Raw genomic sequence first — 20430 nt, forward strand, 5'->3', positions numbered from 1 at the left:
GAAGATCCAGTCACAGGCCCAAAGTGGGATCCAGCTCACTGAGATGCCTCAGGGCTTAACACTACTACTGATGCTATGGAGCACTCACAAAAATGGACTGATCATGCTTGCCCACTGAAAGACCCAACAAACAGCTGAAAGATTCAGATGCAGATATTTGCACGCACCCAATAGACAGAAGCTTCTGACTCCTGTGATTGAATTAGTGAAAAAATGGAAGAGGCTGAGGAGGGCAACCTTATAAAAAGACCAGCATTCTAAATTAACCTGGACCTCCGAGATCTATCAAACACTGGACCACCAACTAAGCAGCATAAGCCAGCTAATATGAGACCCAAACACATATAGAGCAGAGGACTGCGGGGCCTGGGTTTAGTCAAAGAAGATGCACATAACTCTCAAGAGACTGTAGGTCTCAGGGAGTTTAGAGTTCCAGTGGGATGGAGGTGGTTGGTGGGACATTCGCCAAGAGATATGAGGGCAGGGAGGAGATATGGGATGTGGAACAATAAAACAATGAAAGGTTAGACCAGGAGGGAAATAAAATCTGGAATGTAAATAAATAAATAAATAAATAAATAAGTAAATAAATAAATAATAAAAAGAGAAAACTTGGCATCAATTTGCACCAGAGAGTCAGGAGAGTCCATAGACTTCTGTGAACAGTCTGCCAGGAGAAAGTGATCTCCCAGCAGCTCTTTCACATCTAAGCACAGAAGTGAGATCTCCAACTTCTCTCTGGAGGGGAACAGCTAGGAGCACACAGGGCATAAGATCAGTAGAGCAGCTATGATGGAAGTCATCCTGCCGCCATTGGCACCAGGGAGGCTGGAGACTCCACAGCCTTCTGTGCATAGCCTGCATCGAGAAAGTGATCTCCCAGCAGTTTCATTTACACAACGGGGTACTATTCAGTACTATTCAGCCATTAGAAACAATGAATTCATGAAATTCTTAGACAAATGGATGGAGCAGGAGAACATCATACTAAGTGAGGTAACACAGTCTCAAAAGATCAATCATGGTATGCACTCATTGATAAGTGGATATTAGCCTAGAAACTTTGAATACCCAAAACATAATTCACATATTAAATGAGGTCCAAAAAGAATGTAGGAGTGGCCCCTGGTTCTGGAAATATTCAGTGCAACAGTATAAGGGAATACAAGAACAGGGAAGTGGGAAGGGGTAGATGGAGGAACAGGGTAGGGAAGAGGGCTTATCGGACTTGCAGGGAGTGGGGACCCAGAAAAGGGGAAATCATTTGAAATGTAAATAAAAAATATATCAATAAAGAAATTTTTGTTTTAAAATTTCCATGATAAATGTTAATTCTAACATGTTTTTCTACATTTTTCTACAATTTTATCAGAAATATTTTCCATGTAAGTCTTCAATTCTGTTATAAAATATTTTTATTTCATATTTTGATTAATTTAGCAAAGATTTATATGTCTACCACTTTACTTTTTAATTTTACAAGAAAATTGTCAATTTTAACAAGCTTTTCTATGTATCTCTTCTATTTTATCTAAAATTTTTCCATGCAAATCATTAATTTTATCATAAAGTGTTTATACCTCCCTTTTCAATTAAAAAAAATTTAAAAAAATATATAAAAATTGTTGTTATTGTGTTCATTCATATTTGGGTGTCACTGATTATTAAATCTGATAATTAAAATAAATGATACTGATTTATTTCTTCAATAAAATGTTGAAATAATAAAATTTTAAAATATTTTCAGATAAAAAAAAAGAAAACTTGGAATCAAGCTACCTCAAGATACAATGTGGTAACTTTACACAATGGCTATGGTCCATATTTTAAAAAAATAACATTATGAGATTTGCAAACAAATGGGTAAAATTATGAAAACAAAAATCCTTCCTAGTGTTGAAACACATCCCCAAAAAACAAGGTATATACTCATTAATGTGCAATTAATAGTCAAGTAAACGATGATTAAGAGAAAACCCACAGATTCCAAAAAGCAAAGTAACAAGTGCAGCTCAAAAAAAGGATGCATGTTTGAGTCTCCCTGAGAAGGTGAAATAGAGTATGTATTACAGATTGATTGGAGGGAAAGTAGAATGTGAGCGGGAGCTATGAGGTGGGGCCTGTAAGGAGGGACAGAGTATTGGGGAGGTGACTGAAAGTGGGGTCCACTGTAGAGCAGTATGTAAACATACTGCATTGGAAATTCCCTAGAATATATGGAAGTGCTTCTAGTGAAATGCCTAGTAATGTCTGCTACTTTGTCAAAACTGGCCATCTTCTATAACCAGGCAAGTCTTCCAGTGATGGGAATAGACACCAGCATAGACACAAAACCGTTGACCTACAATATCTCCAGGCCTCAAGTTGTGCTAAGGTAATGCTGTTACAGAACTTTTGCAAAAAGCCAACTAATGATTAGTCCCATGCTAAGAGTCTGATACCAGGTCTGATAATGCCTGGATGGACAGGAACCAGAGAATGGACAATCAAGAATCTGATAATAGAACCAAACACAACTAAGATGAAATTCAGTGAAATATTTACTAATGACATTCTGCTATCCTCAGAGATGCGCCCTACCTAATTGTCATCAGAAAGATGTCATCAAGGATCTGATGGTATTAGATGCAAAAACACAAAGCAAACACTAGGCAGACCCAGGAAAACTCTGTAGAAAGCACAGGAAAATGATGGTAAGAACCAGAGATTTTAAGGACATGGTGATAACATGGCCCATAGAAACATCAAAGTGGGGCTCATAAGATTTCACAGAAATTGAACTGATATTCATGAACATGTATAGGAAGATGTATGAGATACATCCTCTGCATATGCATAAGAGTTGTGTAACTGGGTGTTCTTTTTTGGAATCCTAGGAGTGAAAGAGGAGTATATCATTGTCTGACTCTTTTGTCTGCTCATGGAACCATTTTCCTCTGATGGGGTTTCTTCAGCCAGTGTGATATGAGGGTTTGTGCCCAGTCTTGCTGTAACTTATTATCCTACGTTCAGTTTATATCCATGTTCAGTTTTATGTTAGTTTGTTTGTTTTATTGTTGATTTTTACTATAAGGGAGACAGGTGAGCAGTGAATCTTGAGGAGAAGGAAGTTGGGGATGCCAGAAAAAGGGTCGAAAGAAAAAATTGTTTCACATGTAATATATGACAAAAGAAATTTTAAAAATATAGAAAATAGTCCCTGTCCTTCACCCCTTCTGCTATGAGAAGTTCATAGCAGTCTCCTTTCATGTACTTCCTCCATGATATCCAACCTCACCTTTAACCTACAGCAGTGAAGCCAAAGCAACATGGACTGAGATTAAAATAAAGGTTTCCTTTAAGTTGTTTCATAAGTTAAATTATCACTGTGAAGAAACAAGACACTAGCACAGTCCACACGAACTAATGTTTTCAACAAGTACAACTGACACATCTGTGTTCATGCTGTAGACACTGGAAGGAAACTATGAAAGGACTACTCACATGAATATTGATGGAAGATATTTGTAGTTCTCAAACAATAGTTGTTAACTTAAAGAACTCCTGTCTTGGTTTCAACTTTGCAATTCAAACTGGTACTCAAATCTTGCAGTGGCGGCCCACATCATCGATCTCAGTGCTCAGGAAAAGACAGGTGGAATTTTGTGAAAATCAAAATCAAAATCAAAATCCACTGCTATTTTTGTTTGTTTGTTTGTTTGTTTGTTTGAGACAGGGTTTCTCTGTGTAGCCCTGGCTGTCCTGGAACTAACTTTGTAGACCAGGCTGGCCTCAAACTCAGAAATCCTCCTGCCTCTGCCTCCCAAGTGCTGGGATTAAAGGCATGCGCCACCACTGCCAGGGCCACTGACAATTTACAAGCAGTGATACTTAAGTCAAAAATGAATAACAAGAACAAAATACAGTTTCTATTTTGATATTTTAATTTAAATTAGTTTCTACAGAACTAATTTAAATTAATATCTCTTTGAGATTAGTTAACATACAGTTTTATTGAAGTACAAATTATTTTGCTCAACAAATATCAAATGTTTAATTATTATAAGACAAACAAAATTGATTCTCATGATACAGAATAATATTTACCATTAATTTAGTGTGGTATAGAATGACGTTTCCACATTGGGAAAGTAGAGAGCAGATGCAGATGTGGCCTACAAATAAGAAGCATAGACCAGATATGTTGTTCAACAAGTCAAACCCCATGATTTCTCTGACTTTTGCCTCCTAGATTTTTAAAGATTCATAAAAATCTCTCCCTGTATGTGGGTGAGTGTATATGTGTGTGTCAGTTTGTGCATGTCAGAGAGCACTTGTGTATGTCACAGGCAAATAGGTGGAAGAATAAGGATTGGAAATATCATAGTTGGAGGGAAACATGGAGAGGGAAAGAAGAAGGGAAAAGGGAAAGAAGATTGTCAAAATGCCAAGATATGATTTTATATTTTTATTACAGTCAACAATATACAAGTAAATACATACCCTTAAGCAGAAGAAGTGGAAGGAAATTGCCAGGAGTCCAAAAGAAAGGGAGACTTCTCAGAGACTGCCAAAACAAAAGCCAAGTTCTCTTCTATATCCTCTGGTGGGAATATATCAGAGACTTTTTATTTAGCCATTGGAGACGCATGATGAAATTTTCACCCCAGCATATAAGGTAATAAATTTGTCATGTTCAAAACACAAAATTTAAGCATGAGAAAAAAGACACAAATGTCTTCACTTTATTTTGCCATAAGGACCTTCCAATTAAAAGGATGTGTTCATTAATTCTCTACCAAATTTTTCAACAGCTAAACATATCAGCTGCAGACAAAAGGGGACATGTGTGCTTCTGGGGACATGTGGTGCAGGCATCAGATTAGAATCCCTGAGGAGGTTTGTGTAGGAGGCTGAAATATTGTGGGAGTATAGCTGTAAAGCTGTGCACAGTAACAAAATGCCAGGACTTCAGCCTGCACATTGCTGACAGTGAGATTGAAATCTTTCCCAAACCCACTGCCTGGGAAGCAATCAGGGACCCCAGTGTAATGGTTGGATGCCCCGTCTGTTCTGTAGGGACCTATTCAACATATGAATCAAATAGGAAAGTAAATTTCCTGGACACAGAATTATGAGAGTATCCAGATTAAATCAAAGATCAACAAATACCATCAAAGACAAATAGTAATCACTGGGAAGAAACTCAATATAGTAGCTCAAGGACCAACTTAGAACTCTGAAACAACACTTGTCTAGATTCTCTCATGACATGCTTCAATTAAAAATCCAATATATTGATAGGGGGTAAGTTTTACAGAATCCCACTCTATGAATTATGAGTACATATCAATATAATTTGTTTTCTAGCAAGAACAGGAAATAAGGAGAAGAGTTGGTAGGTAAGTGCCCTTTGAGGCTCTGCTATTGTCTGTGTGTTCTGTCCATATCCCAAATACATGGAAACTGTGGGATACAGGCAGGTGAATGTGCTTTACTTTCACTCTTTGCTTATTCAGTTACAACTGGAAGTATACATTGCTAGCTAACTCACGTACTTTTATATGATGTAATCTGCCATGTTTACTGTATGTACTTCTGTTATTTAGCAAAAGAAATCAAAAGTTAGTAAATTTTATACACAGGTTATAATAATTCAGAGGTAATGTCAAAAAAATCAATAAAGAAAAATGAGGTCATTATTGGAATTTTAAAATTGTCTATTTGTAGACTATGGAGAATTAACATGAAATGAACATTCTTAACTTGTTTTCAAAGTACTTGTTCTGCAAAGAGACATGGACATAAAAATTGTAATATTTTATGTCAAGTTAATTTTAAAATCACATAATGAAGATATGAAAAGTACTTAAAAATAATTATTTGATCTTGACTTTAGTTACTATCCCGTAACAGATAAGGAGATATTATACCCTGAATGGTCTGTGGGAATCTCAACTCTAGTTGAATATGGCAAGAGTCACTGATTTTGGACAGAGAAATATTGTTTGGTTACTACTACAGGGTAGCTTTAAGTTTAAAAGCCCTCCCTTGGGACCAGGGGGTATTTATGCTGACCAGTGTGGGAAAGGACCTTATCAATTTGCATATGTTTGGATAATTAAGGCTAGTGAGCAATCCAATGGTTACAAAATTCATGTGGCAACAGGAGATGTTAACCTGAAAGTTTCTAAATCTGAGTCTTAGAAACATTGTTGTGTTTAATGAAAAATAAAGATCGTTAGCGAATTGTCTTACAACTCTAAAAGGTGTACATGCCTGCTGTCTATCTCAGAAGCAAATCACTCACAACACAGACTGGACATGTTCTAATTGCAGTTTTCAAATCAGAGAAGGCTTTAAAACAGTCCTATTTTAAAGGGCTTAAAGATTAATAACAGAATTTTAAGGATTCTTAAAGAATAATCCTTGGGAATTAAGAAATCACCTTTACAAATTAAGAACTCATCACCTGCTAGTCTTCCTTCAACCTTTCCTATATGGCTACTGACAAATTGCGGTTGGCTTTTAGTTCCGGAGTTTTAGTCCATTATCATCATGGCAGAACACATGGCAGCATACATGCATATATAGTACTGAATAAGTAGCTGATAGTTCTGCAACTTCATCTGACTGCAGCCAGGAGAGCTTCAATTAGCAGCATACAAATGGCTGTACTTTCAATGATTACAGTTCTTTATGTTTTCTTTGGGAGAGGTCAGAATAAGAAAGCCTTGGAATAATACAAGACTAAGAAATTAAATACTAGATTACAGACCATAAAACTAAGGTTAGAAAAAACCTTTCAACCAAAATAGGCAATCCTCAAATGAATCCAATCTGGAACGTATAATAAAATCAAAACACATAGTTCTAAACAAAAAGGTTCTACAGGCTCTTCTCTTTTCTCTCTACTCTCGTCTTTTCTTTTCTCTCTCTCCCTCTCTCCCTTCCTTTCTTTCTCTCTCTCCTTCCACATGTTCCTGACTAGCTTCTCTTTCTTTCTATCCTCCATCCCTGCTTGCTCTGCTGGTGTAGGTGTCTGCCTCTACCCTTTTTTGGCTCTCTGCTCCCTTTCCTTTCACACAATAAAAATCTATTAAATCAAAAAAAAAAAAAAACCAACAAAAACAACAACAAAAATGTTCTATAGGAGCATAAGAAATTAGAATGGCAGCCCATATAGATAAAATATATTGAATTAGGAGTACAGATACTGCTTATTGTTGCTAACTTAAAGCAATGCCATATAATGGATTGTGTAATTTCCTTTATAGAGTTTAGAAAATTGACATGTATACACATGTTAGTACATCATACAATATATACAAATTCAGACTACAAAAAGACTTCTGCACTGAGTTCTGAGTAGGAGACTTCTAAGATTGCACATTTATTAAAGATGATGGCTATCATGGAGATGCCTTTACATATTAAAACTGATGATGCTCAGACAAAGATTTTCATTAAAATGCAACAATTTTATGGACATTATGGGGTAAAGCCTATTCCAAATATAGGTCTCAGTCTTGCAGGTCAAGACATTATAAAAAATACCTAACAGGGCTTTGAAGGAAACACTCATAAAAAAGAAGGGGAATATGATAGTTCCTACCAATGGTTTAAAATATGCTTTTTAACATTATTTTTTTAAGATTTAGAAAGACAAATATTTTTCTCACTAATTCTAAAATGAAAAAAAGAAATGTTATGTTTATGAGAATATTTTACATTTGTTCTAACAGGAACCGAAAAGCTGTATCTTCCATCCAATTTATTGTAAATAAGATTGGATTGGGGAAGACCCCCTAAAGATCTTGGCTACAGATAAAGAGAGGGAGAATGACAATATAAAGAAGATAGGTCAGGCATGTGCTGATACAGCTTCTTAAGAAAAGGTCTAAGACTGGCTGAGATATAAAACAATAATTTCTTTTACATAACCAAGAGATCTTGTTGACTAAAAAAATTCTTAACACTTTTCATACAACACTTTTAAAGAGTATATATAAAATGATATTACACTCTGGCAGATAATCTATACCAGCTTATAACAAATACAGATGTGTTTCATTAGCTCCAACAAAGAGAAGAAAATCATCTTTAATTGATCTCTGCACCCTGCACATTTCATACAAATGTTTTTTTTCAAAACTATATATTGCTTCTATGGTTTATCTATTGTAGAATGGGAGACCAGGATGGCAGCTCTGACAGAATTCACCCTCAAGAATACTGAGATGCAAAGTCCTGCTGTCCTAGTTCCAGATCAATACTTTCTCAAACTGATGCTTTTCCCAGAGACTTGCTTCCAGAACATCTTCAGAAAAGACTGCAAATCCCAAATGACCTCAGTTCATCCAGACTTTCAACCTGATCTAGTAAAGACTTCACATAGTTAACATTTAGAGACTGAACAACTGATGACAGCAAGCTTTCTTTTGACTTAAGCATTTTTCTAATTTTGGGGGCACAGAAAATGGAAATCTGCATCCCAAAATCAACAGGGAACAATTATATGAAGACTGTCATTCCAGTTGGGGTAGCTGGTTTTGGTCATTTTATGAATTACAGATATGTTTTCATTTTAGGGTGTGTTATACAATCAATTAAGGTCTTTAAATGAAACAGAAGTTAGATTCAGGTATTTCTTTTCTCTTTCCTTCACCTTTTTATCTTTCTTTTTTCCTTAGGTGAGGGAAAGGGAGCTGAAAAGAAAAATGGGGAATATAGAAAGATTATTAAGAAAATAGATGAATACAATTAGATTATTGAATCTATCCATAAACCAAAAATTCTTATAGGCATAATCTTACATTGGTAGAAATCTTTATATTTTCATGCAAAATTGAGGTTATATTTTGTTATATTGATGCAAAAATTTATATGTTGCAGCAGGTTTAAGGTTTTACTAGTATAAATCTTTGCATATTACTACAAATGCCTTAAATACAAAATTTAAGACTAACTTTGTTATATGTATACCCGTACCTTATACGGGTATTGTGGCTATGCAACTCATTTAAAAATACAAGGCTTAGTCTAAGATTTTTTAAAACTGCTATTATAAAGTGATTAGGAAAATTAAGTAATGCCAGTTAATGTTCAGTTAATCAATCTCATGGTCATGTCAGATACTAGTTTGCATATATCCTGGTTTGTATATATAATAGGTAGTTGTAGACAGGAAATGTTGGCTTGTTCATATATGCTATGAATAGAAAGATGGTCTTCAAAACCCTCCAAGACTCACACAACATGAAATTTAATAATATTTTCATAAAGGTAGGCGTTTTTGACATTGAAGCATGTCAATTCCTGGCAGTATCCCATTCTACTCGGAAGGTGATAAACATGAAAAGACTTCTACATGGAGTTGCTTCAATTTGTAGCTAGCTAGCCACTGGGAAAAGAAAATATCCAAACTTTATCTGCAGATAGAATGATATCTAGAAAGAACAAATGGACACAGAATAAACAAATGCCAACCTCTGCCAACCACAGGGTAAGCAAATCTTCCAAAACTCCTGCTTCACAACATGCCTCTCAAATACTCTAAGCCAGACAGCCGAAGATAAATACACCAGTATTACGAAAATATTGGAAAATGTCCAGGTTATTCACATGCAAATTAAGATAAGATATTTGGAGTTATCAAACAACTATTTGTGAATATGTTCTATCTCTGAGTTTCACAATGGTGCCCAAGGCTGGGTGTGATGGCCCATACTATTGTTCATAGTGCTTAAAACGAGGTAGGTGGAATTTTGTGAGATCAAAATCCACTTTGCAGTTTAGCAGGCCTGGCTACTATCTCTCAAAAAGAAATAACAACAAAATATGTCTTCAACTAATTTTTAATTAATACATGTTTGAGATTAGTTAACATATTGTTTTTATTGAAGTACAAAGTGTCTCCCTCAACAAATATAAAACACTATTACTTATTATAAGACAGAAAAACAAACTTGATGCCCATGATACAAAATAATATTTACAATTAGCATAGTATAGTATAGTATAGTATAGTATAGTATAGTATAGTATAAAAAGAGTTATCACAGTCTCCACATTGGGAAAGTAGATGAGAAGACAGCAGAGTCAGATGTGGCCTAGGAATAGAAAGCATAGATCAGATTAGTTGTTTTAACAAGTCAAGCAGCATGCTTTCTCTGATTTTCGTATCCTAGAGATTTATAGATTCGCAAAACCCTGTGTGTGTGTGTATGTGTGTGTGTGTGTGTGTGTGTGTGTGTGTGTATGCCAATGCACACACACAGGCACATACATGTGAGTGGGCACATGTATATGTCACAAAGAAATAGGTGGAAGACTAGGGATTGTAAGTATGTCAGTTGGAGGGGAAGGTGGTGACAGAAAGAAGAAACAAGGGGAATGATGATGTCAAAATACACGGAATACTTTTTATACAGTGGCTTTATGAAACTCAGATTTATATATGCAATTAAATAAAGTTAACCAAAAGGACAACCTGAGGGAAATTGCCAGGAGTCCAGAAGTGAAGGAGACCGCTCAGAGCTAAGCTAAGCAAAAGCCAAATACGCTTCTGTATCTTCCAGTGGGAATATAGCTGGACAGGCTCTTGATTTAGCTCATGTACACTCACATTGGAACTTTACATTCCAGAATATAGGATAATTAATTTGTCGTGTTAAAAACACAGAATCTAAGCATGAGATTTTTTTTTAAAAGATACAATCCTTTACATTGTTTTTACCATAAGGACCTTCCAAGTCAAAGGATATCTCCATTAATTTCTTTTCAAACATTGCAACAATTTGGCATAACAGCTGCAGGCAGAGGCGAAGTGTGTAGGTCTGTGGATTTGTGGTGCAGGCAGCTGATTAGAATCTCAGAGGATGTTTGTGTAGAAAGCTAAAGCACTGTGAAATGATAGCTGCTATACTGCTGACAGTAATAAACTGGCAGGTCTTCAGCCCGCACACTGCTGATGGTGAGAGTGAAATCTGTCCCAGATCCACTGCCTGTGAAGTGATCAGTGACCCCAAGGAAAAGGGTGGATGCCCTGTATATCAGCAATTTAGGAGACTGCTCTTGATCCTGTTGATACCATGCTACAGCAGTGCCCAAATTCTGACTAGCCTTGCAGTTGATGATGACCCTGTCTCCTCCTGATGTGGACAAGGTTTTGTGAGACTGGGTCATCACAATGGCTCCATAAATATCTGAAATCAGAAATAGATTATGAGTATACACTTATACAAAATCTTTGTGATACAAATATTAGAATTCAAACTGTCTTTTCTAATGGCATTGCTTGCACGCTATTGGCTTTCTATAGTAAATAGCTATTTCTCTACAAATAAATTATTTTTAAGATATTATAATATTTTAAATGCCTCACCAGACAACCAGAGCAACAGGAATGTGGACACCTGAGTCTGTGACTTCATATTGATGACCATGCTGCTGTGAGGAATTTCAGATCTAAAGGCAAAGATCTGATTTATAAATCATGGGTAGATGGGCTGACTTCTAGGGAATCTATGCAAAGCAGTCATCAAATATGGAAGTAAATTGCCTGGACACAGCTGTGTGAGAGTACCCAGGTCAAATCAACAGCCAAATGTACTATCAAAGACAGGATGTAATCACTGGGAAGGAAGTCAACAAGAAGCTCAAGAACCAATTTAAAGCTCTGAAACCACAAGTGTGTAGATGCTCTCATGTCAGGCTTCTATTAAAAATCAACAAATGAATTTTACAGAAATAATAGTACAACTATCTTTTGTTCAATCCTGAGGGAAAAAATAAATAATTTACAACAACAGCAACAAAATAAACAGGCGTAGTGGAAAAGAAGAAAGGAAAGAATGAAGTGGAAGGGGAAGAAGAGGGGAAAGAAAAAAATGATGAAGAAAAGGAATATTGAATTGGGTAGGTAAGAGAAATGTGGAAGTCAGTCCCTGCAGTCACCGCTACAGGACTCACTCAGCACCACCTCTGGTCAGCTTCTGCAGCAGGCTGACAGCCCTGTGCTCCTGTTTCAGAAGCAGCATCTGCATGGGTCAGGCCAACTGCGCCTCTGTACTGTGAGTGTTCCCAGAGCAAAAAGGAGACAGAATTCAGAGTTATTGGATAAGTTGGCCATGTGAGGAGCTGGCTATAATCTAATTCCATTTCTAGGTTTTCTGTAGGTACAGTGCGAATCATGAGCAGCTTTACTAAGGAAGAGATTGACTGCCATATCCTTGATGAAGAAATTCCTTACTACTAACGACATTCTAGACCAAAAAAATCAATGAAGTCTCTTCCTCTGATGTTAAGGATGCTTTCTATGTTCCAAACATCTGTTCTATTTTAAGGAAGCATCTGAGGTGGCTAAAGTTCTTCCACATGTTAATCCCTTTTATGCAGTAAAGTGTAACAACACCAGGGCCAAAGTGAGCACCCAAGATGCTCTTGGGATAAGATTTGCCTATACAAGCAAGACCAAAATACAGTTGGAACAGGGCCTTGGGGTGCCGGCAGAGAGGATTATCTATGCAAGTTCTTTTAAACAAGTGTCTCCAAACAAGAATTCTGCCAGGAACTGTGCCAAGATGTTGAATTTTGACAGTAAAATTGAATTGATGAAAGTCACCAGAGCACACCCAAAGGCATAGTGGGTTTTGTGGATTGCCACTGAAAATTTCAAAGCTGTTTGTCACCTCAGTGACAAGTTTGGTGCCACACTCAAAAACGGCAAGCTTCTCTTTGAATGATCAAAAGAGCTAAATGTTGAAACCTTCATGCAGGCAGTGTCAGATGTCCACTGGGTATTTGACATGGGAACAGAAGCTACTTTCAGCATGTATCTGCTTGATATTGGTGGTGACTTTCCTGGATCTGAAGATACAAAGCTTAAATTTGAAGAGATTACCAATGTGGTTAACCCAGCACTGGACAAGTACTTCCCAGCAGACTCTGGAGGGAGAATCATATCAGAGCCTGGCAGGCAGATAGTATGAGCAGGTTTCACACTTACAGTCAATATCATTGCCAACGAAAATATGTAGAAGGAGCCGACCGGCTCTGATAATGAAGATGAGTCAAATGAGCAAACCTTCATGTATGATGTGAATGATGTAGTGTACGGTTCATTTAACTGCATTCTTTATATCACGCACATGCGAAGGCCATGCTGCAGAAGAGACCCAAGCCAGATGAGAAGTATTACTCATACAGCATCTTAGGACAAACACATGATGGCCTTGATCGGATCATTGGGCAGTGCTGTAACATTCCTGAAATACATGTGGGTGATCGCATGCTGTTTGAGAACATGGATACATACACTGTTGCTGCTGTTTCCACTTTCATTGGGTTCCAGAGGCCAAATATCATGGCCAATATGGCAACTCATGAAGCAGATGCAGAACCATGGCATCCTGCTGGAAGTGAATGTGCAGGATGTTGGCACTCTGTCCATGTCTTGTGCCTAGGAGAGTGGGATGCACCATCACGCTGCAGCCTGTGCTTCTGATAGTGTCAATTTGTATATGTCACTCTTCTAGCACTTGCCTGTAAAGTATAGCTTGGATTAAGGAATTTGGTGAGAGTATTTAACTTAATTACAGCTACTTTGGAATGTCTTTGTGAAGTAGGGTTGGCAACAATACAGTATGGTAGGCTAGAAGATGGGGAGCACACTTAATGTGTTTCTGTGGAAACTTTGAATATTTTTTTAATATGGATTTATATTCATTTTGCAGACATGATACTAACATATGCCTTCAGCTGCTCATCAAGCATTTGTAGCTTGCATATTGGCAAAATCAGTCAAAATCTTATATTGCAACCCATTTTGAAAATTAAGTATCCTGAAATAATTGGGCATTGGGGAAAGTTTGCAAGTATCCCTTAAAGAAGACACAAACTTCTGCACAAGCTTCTGTATCACAGCAGTGAATGTAGCCCATTCCAAGTGTGCAGTTGGCTGTAAACTTTGGTGCCATGTGTCTGTTGGTAAGGAATTTCATCGGCCTAGTGACTTGTTGGTCTCCCAGTCTGTTCCTCTATCTACAACTGGGGAAGATCCTGCCCCTGGAAACCAAAGCCTGCCTGTCTCTCAGGAGGTTCTCCCAAAGCAGGAATAGAGGAAGTTTGCCTTAACCTGTAATATAGCAGGCATGCTTTAACTGGGGGCAGAAGAGGCACTCCCGAATCAGAAACAGCACTGCCTGCCACCAAGGAGGCATATTCTAACCCATGTCACAGAGATCTATATAGCTGTAATCAGAGACACTCAGGCCAGTTAACACCAGAAAGAACCAGATGGCCAGAGCCAAGCACCAGAACATAAGCAACGTAAGCGAATGCAATCAAGCACCATCAGAACCCAGTTCTTCCACCACAGCAAGCCCTGGATACCCTAACATACTTGAAAAACGAGAATCTGACCTAAAATTCTCATCTCATGAAGATGATAGAGGTCTTTAAAGAGGATATAATAACTCCATTAAAGAAATACAGAAACACAGGCAAACAGGTAGAAGCCCTTAAAGAAGAAACAAACCCCTTAAGGCCATACAAGAAAACACAATCAAGCCAGTTCAGGAATTAAACCAAATGGTCGAAGACCTAAAAATCGAAATGGAAACAATAAAAAAGGGGCTGAAGAGCTGGCTCAGTGGTTAAGAGCACTGACTTCTCATGTGAAGGTCCTGAGTTCAAATCCCAGCACACATATGGTGGCTCACAATCCGTGATGAGACCCGGTTCCCTCTTCTGGTGCATCTGAAGACAGCTACAATATACTCACATGTAAAAATCAGTAAATCTAAAAAAACAAAAATAAAAAAATAAAAACAGGAACCAAAGATATAGAAAACATAGGAAAGAGGTCAAAGCTACAGAGAGTGTTTGAAAGATGTTTGGTTTTGCTTAGGTTTTTCTCTTGTTTTCTATACTTATTTAATTTTATTTAATCTTTTTTGTAATTACACTCTAGATTTTATTCCCCTCCCTATCCATCCTCTGAATGTTCCCAATCCCAAACCTCCTCAGGACCCCCAGCAGATCACTAAATTCCCGGGGCGGAGGCGGGGACAACAATCTCTTGAGTATAAGGTGCATCTTCTCTGACTGAACCCAGACCAGGCAGTCTTCTGCTGTATATGTGTTGGGGGGTCTCATGTCAGCTGGTGTAGGCTGCCTGGTTTGTGGCTCAGTGTCTGAGAGATCTTGGGAATCCAGGTTAGTTTAGACTGCAGGTCCTCCTACAGGGCCAGCTTCCTCCTCAGATTCGTCCAGATTTTCCCTAATGAAACACCACACACCTCCTCATAGAATCTAAAAGCCAGAAGATCCTGAACAGATGTTATACAGACCATAAGAGATCACAGATGCCAGCCCAAGCAACTATACCCAGAAAAACTTTCAACCACCATACATGGAGAAACCAAGATATTCCATAATAAAACCAAATTAATAACTATCTTTTGATCAATCCAATCCTACAAAAGATACAAGAAGGAAAACCCCTGCTTCCTGCTGTTTTAGAGGACTCTTGTTTGGTTCCCAGCATCCACTTTAACTAGATCAAAAACTCCTGTAACTCCAGTTCTGTAAAATCTGATGCCCTTTTCTGACTGCTTTGATACCCCTCTTTTACATATACCTACACCCCTCCACAGATACATACACACAATTTAAAATAAAATAAATCTGTCAAACAAAAAACTAGTACCTCAGGCTGGCAATTTTACTCAACCATTACCAGGTAAGGTAAAAGTTACAGAAAAACTGATGACCTGAGTTTGATTCCCAGATATCACCTAATGAAAAGAGAGAACTAACTCCTGCACATTATCTTGTTTTGACTACCCCCCCACACACAGAGAGAGAGAGAGAGAGAGAGAGAGAGAGAGACAGAGACAGAGATATGCATACACACCAAACAATAGATGTGTTTGTATATCAATTTTTAAAATTATTATAAAATTTCTATTCATTTTCCTTTTTAAATTCAAATCCTTTAATTTAATTAATCATTTTTTACAGTCCGATTTTATCACCTTCTGACCTAACCAGGCAGAATCTCTTACTGTTCCCCATCTCACAGTCTCCAAGTGGATGTCTCCATCCCCCAAACCCCACTCCACCAAACCTCCCCACTCCCTGGGGCCTCTAGTCTCTTGAGGTTTACCTGCATCTTTACTGACTAAGTTCAAACCCAGGAGTCCTCCGTTGTGTATATGTTGTGGACCTCATATCAGCTGGTGTATACTGCCTGGTTTGTGGCTCAGTGTCTGAGAAATCTCAGGGATCCAGGTTAGAAAAGACTGCTGGCCCTACTACAGGGTCACCCTGCTCCTCAGCTTCTTACAGCTTTTCCTTAATTCAACAACAGGGGTTGGTGCATCTGACACTTTAAGCTTTTTGTTTGGTCTTTTGTAGGGCAGTCATGATTGGCCCCTTCTTGAGATCACAACCTAGTCTCGGTAATAGCATCAGAAAACAGTGGATCCTAGGTGATTAGAAAGTCAAGGTTAGAGACTGGGTGAGTTCAATGCCCTAACAGAACCTGTAACAACAAACACACAGACCATTGAAATATATGTACAAAAACTTTCCCAAGAGAGGACTTTTAGATTTTTAACTTCTAAATATAATTGTGGACATTATTTGGAGAAAGCAGAAAATCAAGGGGAATCACAAACTTAAAACAAATTACAAATATCCTAATGATAACGATCAACAACACGGGGGTATGGAAAGTCATGATGGTCACAGAGGTTGTGCCCAGCAATTCTCTGAATCCCCACCTGAAACCCAGAGCAGCATCACCCATAGAAGGAGTGTGTCTGTCTCCATCTCTGAGAGCTGGAAGAGAGGATGCATCCTAGGCTCCTGGCATCTGCCCTTAAATGACTCTGGGCTGTTATAAATTAACTCCATATGTAAATCACCTCAGCAGAGTGTGTGCTGCTGCTCAAAGGGCACCTGCTCCTGTTTCACCAACAGGGAATTGGTGTCAGCAGGAAATTTACTAGAGTATCATGTGTATCTTAAAGGAGCCTGAAAGCCTGTTCTATTAAATACTAACTCTCTAATCTTTTAGAGGTGTGATGGGTGAGCAATATAAATGTACTCTGTAAAGAATGTAAGGTATTTCAAGAAAAACTTGTTCCCTCAAAATTGTCCACACACAATGATAATGTTTTCTAAGAATAAGGATAAACAGTTGATGAAGAAAAATAAAAAATTAATACCTAAGTTCTAGAACTTAGGTATTAATCATATTACTTTTTGAATATTTATTTTGTCTGAATTCTTTGTTTTGGTATGTGAGGTGTCTTATATGTGTTTATATTCATTTGTGAGGGTAACTTTCATTGCTATAATATAGGAGTAGAGATCAGAGAACAACCATTTGTGTGGCTGTTACACACCTATTACATCACTATATTTTTTTGTTGCAGTCCCTCCTTCAGGACCCAGTGGTGAGATTCCTCCCTCCAGAGTTGTCAAAATGGCAGCACTGAGACATCTTAGCCTGCAGCTGTCCATGATGCTTGTCCTACCTGCCTCAACAAGAGCTACCCATCAAAAACTGTCCATAGTTGTACTCCTTTACTACCTAAGCCTACTGGTGTCATGGGGAGCTGTCCACAATGGCAAGACCTCTTTCCTTACTCAGCATACAGCCTGGGTAAAACACCACAGTGGCAATACTTTCTCTCCTGCCTTATCCCTGCCAGCAACCCCACAGAGATGGCACTTCATCAAAAACCAGCATCAGCCTAACCCATGGGTCAGATGCAGGAAAAAGGGGGTGTAAAAAAGAGCCACCAATCCCTGATTACTAAAATCCACCAAATCTGGACAGGAAAAGATATTCTTGAGGTCCACAAGCTCATTAATTAAGATCCCACAAATGCTCAATCTGGAAATCTCTGCCATAAAAAGTCTTGCCCCCTTAGAGCACTTCCGGAAGAAGCACTGCCATTTATCCAATTCCCTGCTGCCCACTCCCAGGAGCAGAGGGCAGCCATCACTGGACTCATCCCATCAAACCTGAACCCTCCAATAACTTTTTTGAATAAGATTTTCTGCTGATGTGACTCTTCAGAAAAAGTCAAAAATGAAGCGATGAAGAGAAAAAGAAAGAAGGAGCATCATTGGGGCTCCTGAGCTCTTAAGTTCAGCAGGGAAAACCCAGCCATGGGAACTGCAATACCTCTGTTGAAGAGGCTTCCTCTCAGAGCTATTTCTTTTTTGAACTTCCATGTCTCAGGATGCCCATCCATCCACCTCAGAGCTGTAAGGTACCTGAGTCTGCATGTCTCATGATACCCTTCCACTGGTATACATTCTTCCCTCAGAGATGTATATCCCTTGGTCTTCCAAGTCCCAGAACACCCTTCCATCTAAGCAGAAAGACTTACACCTAGAAAAGCAGCACCCATAGCAGGAGAGCAGATGATCCTATCCCTGGAAACTGGACCAGAGGCTTCTTTTCAGTTCACATACAAGCGGAGTTGAAGATTCTTAAAAAATTCTGGGTCTAATGATACAAGATCATTGCCTAATGAGACAAGATACAAAGCAGCTCAATAAAGGTCATCCTCAAAGGAAAACATGCTCTAGTCTCAGTGGCAGTTCGGCTTCGCAAAACAATTCACTGGGGCAGTTCAAGCACATCATAAGGTATCATATGACTGTGCCATTCAATATTCATCATGTATAATATAATTTTATATTATAAACTTCAATCATATTTCCTTTCCCCCTAACTCCTGCCAGATTCTACACACTGCCCCAACCCATCCCTTATATGTTATTTTTCATAATTTATTTTCATATATTTTACATTCTTATCAGAGTACCCTACTTTCTTTCCAACCAGTTCCTCACTTAAACCCACACATTGGGATATTATCAAGAAAATACTCATCAACAAACCAAATAATGCAACAGGAAATGGAACAGATTTATAAACAGAGAATTCTCAACAGAATTAACAAATGGCAGAGAAGCACTTAGAGAAATATTCATCGACGTTAGCCACCAGGAAAATGAAAAGCAATTTGACTGTCAGATTTTAACTTACACCTCTTAGAAAGGTTAAGATCAAAAACCTAAGTAACAACAAACAGCATATGTTAGGGAGGATATGGAGAAGAGGGAACACTCCTCCATTGTTGGAGGGAATGCAAACTTGTAAAACCACGTTGCAAAAAAATTTGGTAGTTTCTTAGAAAATAGAGAAGAGCTCTACCCCAGGACCCAGCTATACCACTCCTGAGCATATACCCAAAAGATGTTCCACCATACCATACTCAGCTATACTATACTCAACTATGCACATATGCACATATGCATAGACATTCTCAACTATGCTCATAGCAGCTTTAATAGCGAGAAACGGGAAATAACCCAGATGTCCCACAGCAGAAAAATGGATAAAATTAAGAGGTACATTTACAAATTAGAATACTGTTCAGCTATTAAAAACAAAGATATGAAGAAATTTCCTGGCAAATGTATGAAAATAGACAATATCTTCCTGAGTGTTGTGATTCAGACCCAGAAAGATATGCATGGTCTTTCCCAAGTTTATATTCTTTAACACCTCTCTCTCTCTCTCTCTCTCTCTCTCTCTCTCTCTCTCTCTCTCTCTCTCTCTAAATCTCATAAAAACACAAAATAAACAAATTTTAAATATGGTAATAAAAAAGAGGTGCTCTCTAGATGTTCTTTTGTAAAGAATATGAGAATTGTATGGATACACTGAAGTATCAACAATATCAAAGTTTTCAAGAAATAGTGCATTTCATAATGTGATCCTTAGCAAAAAGAAAAATTATTGGATTTTATACAATACTGAAAGGATATGGCTTCTTCTTTGTTAAAAAGAAAATTTACAACATTCAGTAGGAGCTGAGGTCATGAGAGACATAAGCAGGGACTAGAAATCATTGGAGATAAGCAGTCACTCCTTTACAGTTGTCCAAAATCAAATGCTGAGCCAACAAGATACTCTGAAAACAAAAGAGCTGTCCCACATCATCATATTCAAGGTGGGGAGTATCTAATATCATAGACTCCACAGCCAGAAAACAGATAAAACTCCAAAAGATTTTCCAACATATAACAAGGACACATGCTCCACTATGTTCATAGTATCCTTATTTGTAACATCAAGAAGCTGGAAAGAACCCAGATGTCCTTCAGCAGAGTAATGGATACAGAAAATGTGGTACATTTACACAATGGAGTACTAATCAACTATTAAAACAATGACTTCATGAAATTCTTAGGCAAATGGATGAAACAAGAAAATATCATCCTGAGTGAGGTAACCCATTCACAAAAGAACACACATGGGAAGCTGTGAATATCCAAAATAAAATTCACACACCACATGAAGCTCAAGAAGGAAGAGCAAAGGGTCTATATTTCCATCCTTCTTACAAGGGAGAA

General features: G+C 37.9%; 1 pseudogene and 1 gene segment (V, D, J or C); one reads left to right on the top strand and one right to left on the bottom strand.

Moving 5' to 3' along the window:
* Window positions 1-10875: 10875 nt before the first annotated feature.
* Window positions 10876-11426, bottom strand: LOC127678003 (immunoglobulin kappa chain variable 6-17-like). The segment is given in 2 exon segments: window positions 10876-11186; window positions 11366-11426. Coding segments are annotated over 2 exon segments (372 nt in total).
* Window positions 11427-12172: 746 nt separating this feature from the next.
* LOC127678004 (ornithine decarboxylase-like) lies at window positions 12173-13517 on the top strand (annotated as a pseudogene).
* The last annotated feature ends 6913 nt before the right edge of the window (window positions 13518-20430 follow it).

The sequence above is a fragment of the Apodemus sylvaticus genome, chromosome 2 (genome assembly GCF_947179515.1).
Source record: "Apodemus sylvaticus chromosome 2, mApoSyl1.1, whole genome shotgun sequence".
Lineage (NCBI taxonomy): Eukaryota > Metazoa > Chordata > Mammalia > Rodentia > Muridae > Apodemus > Apodemus sylvaticus.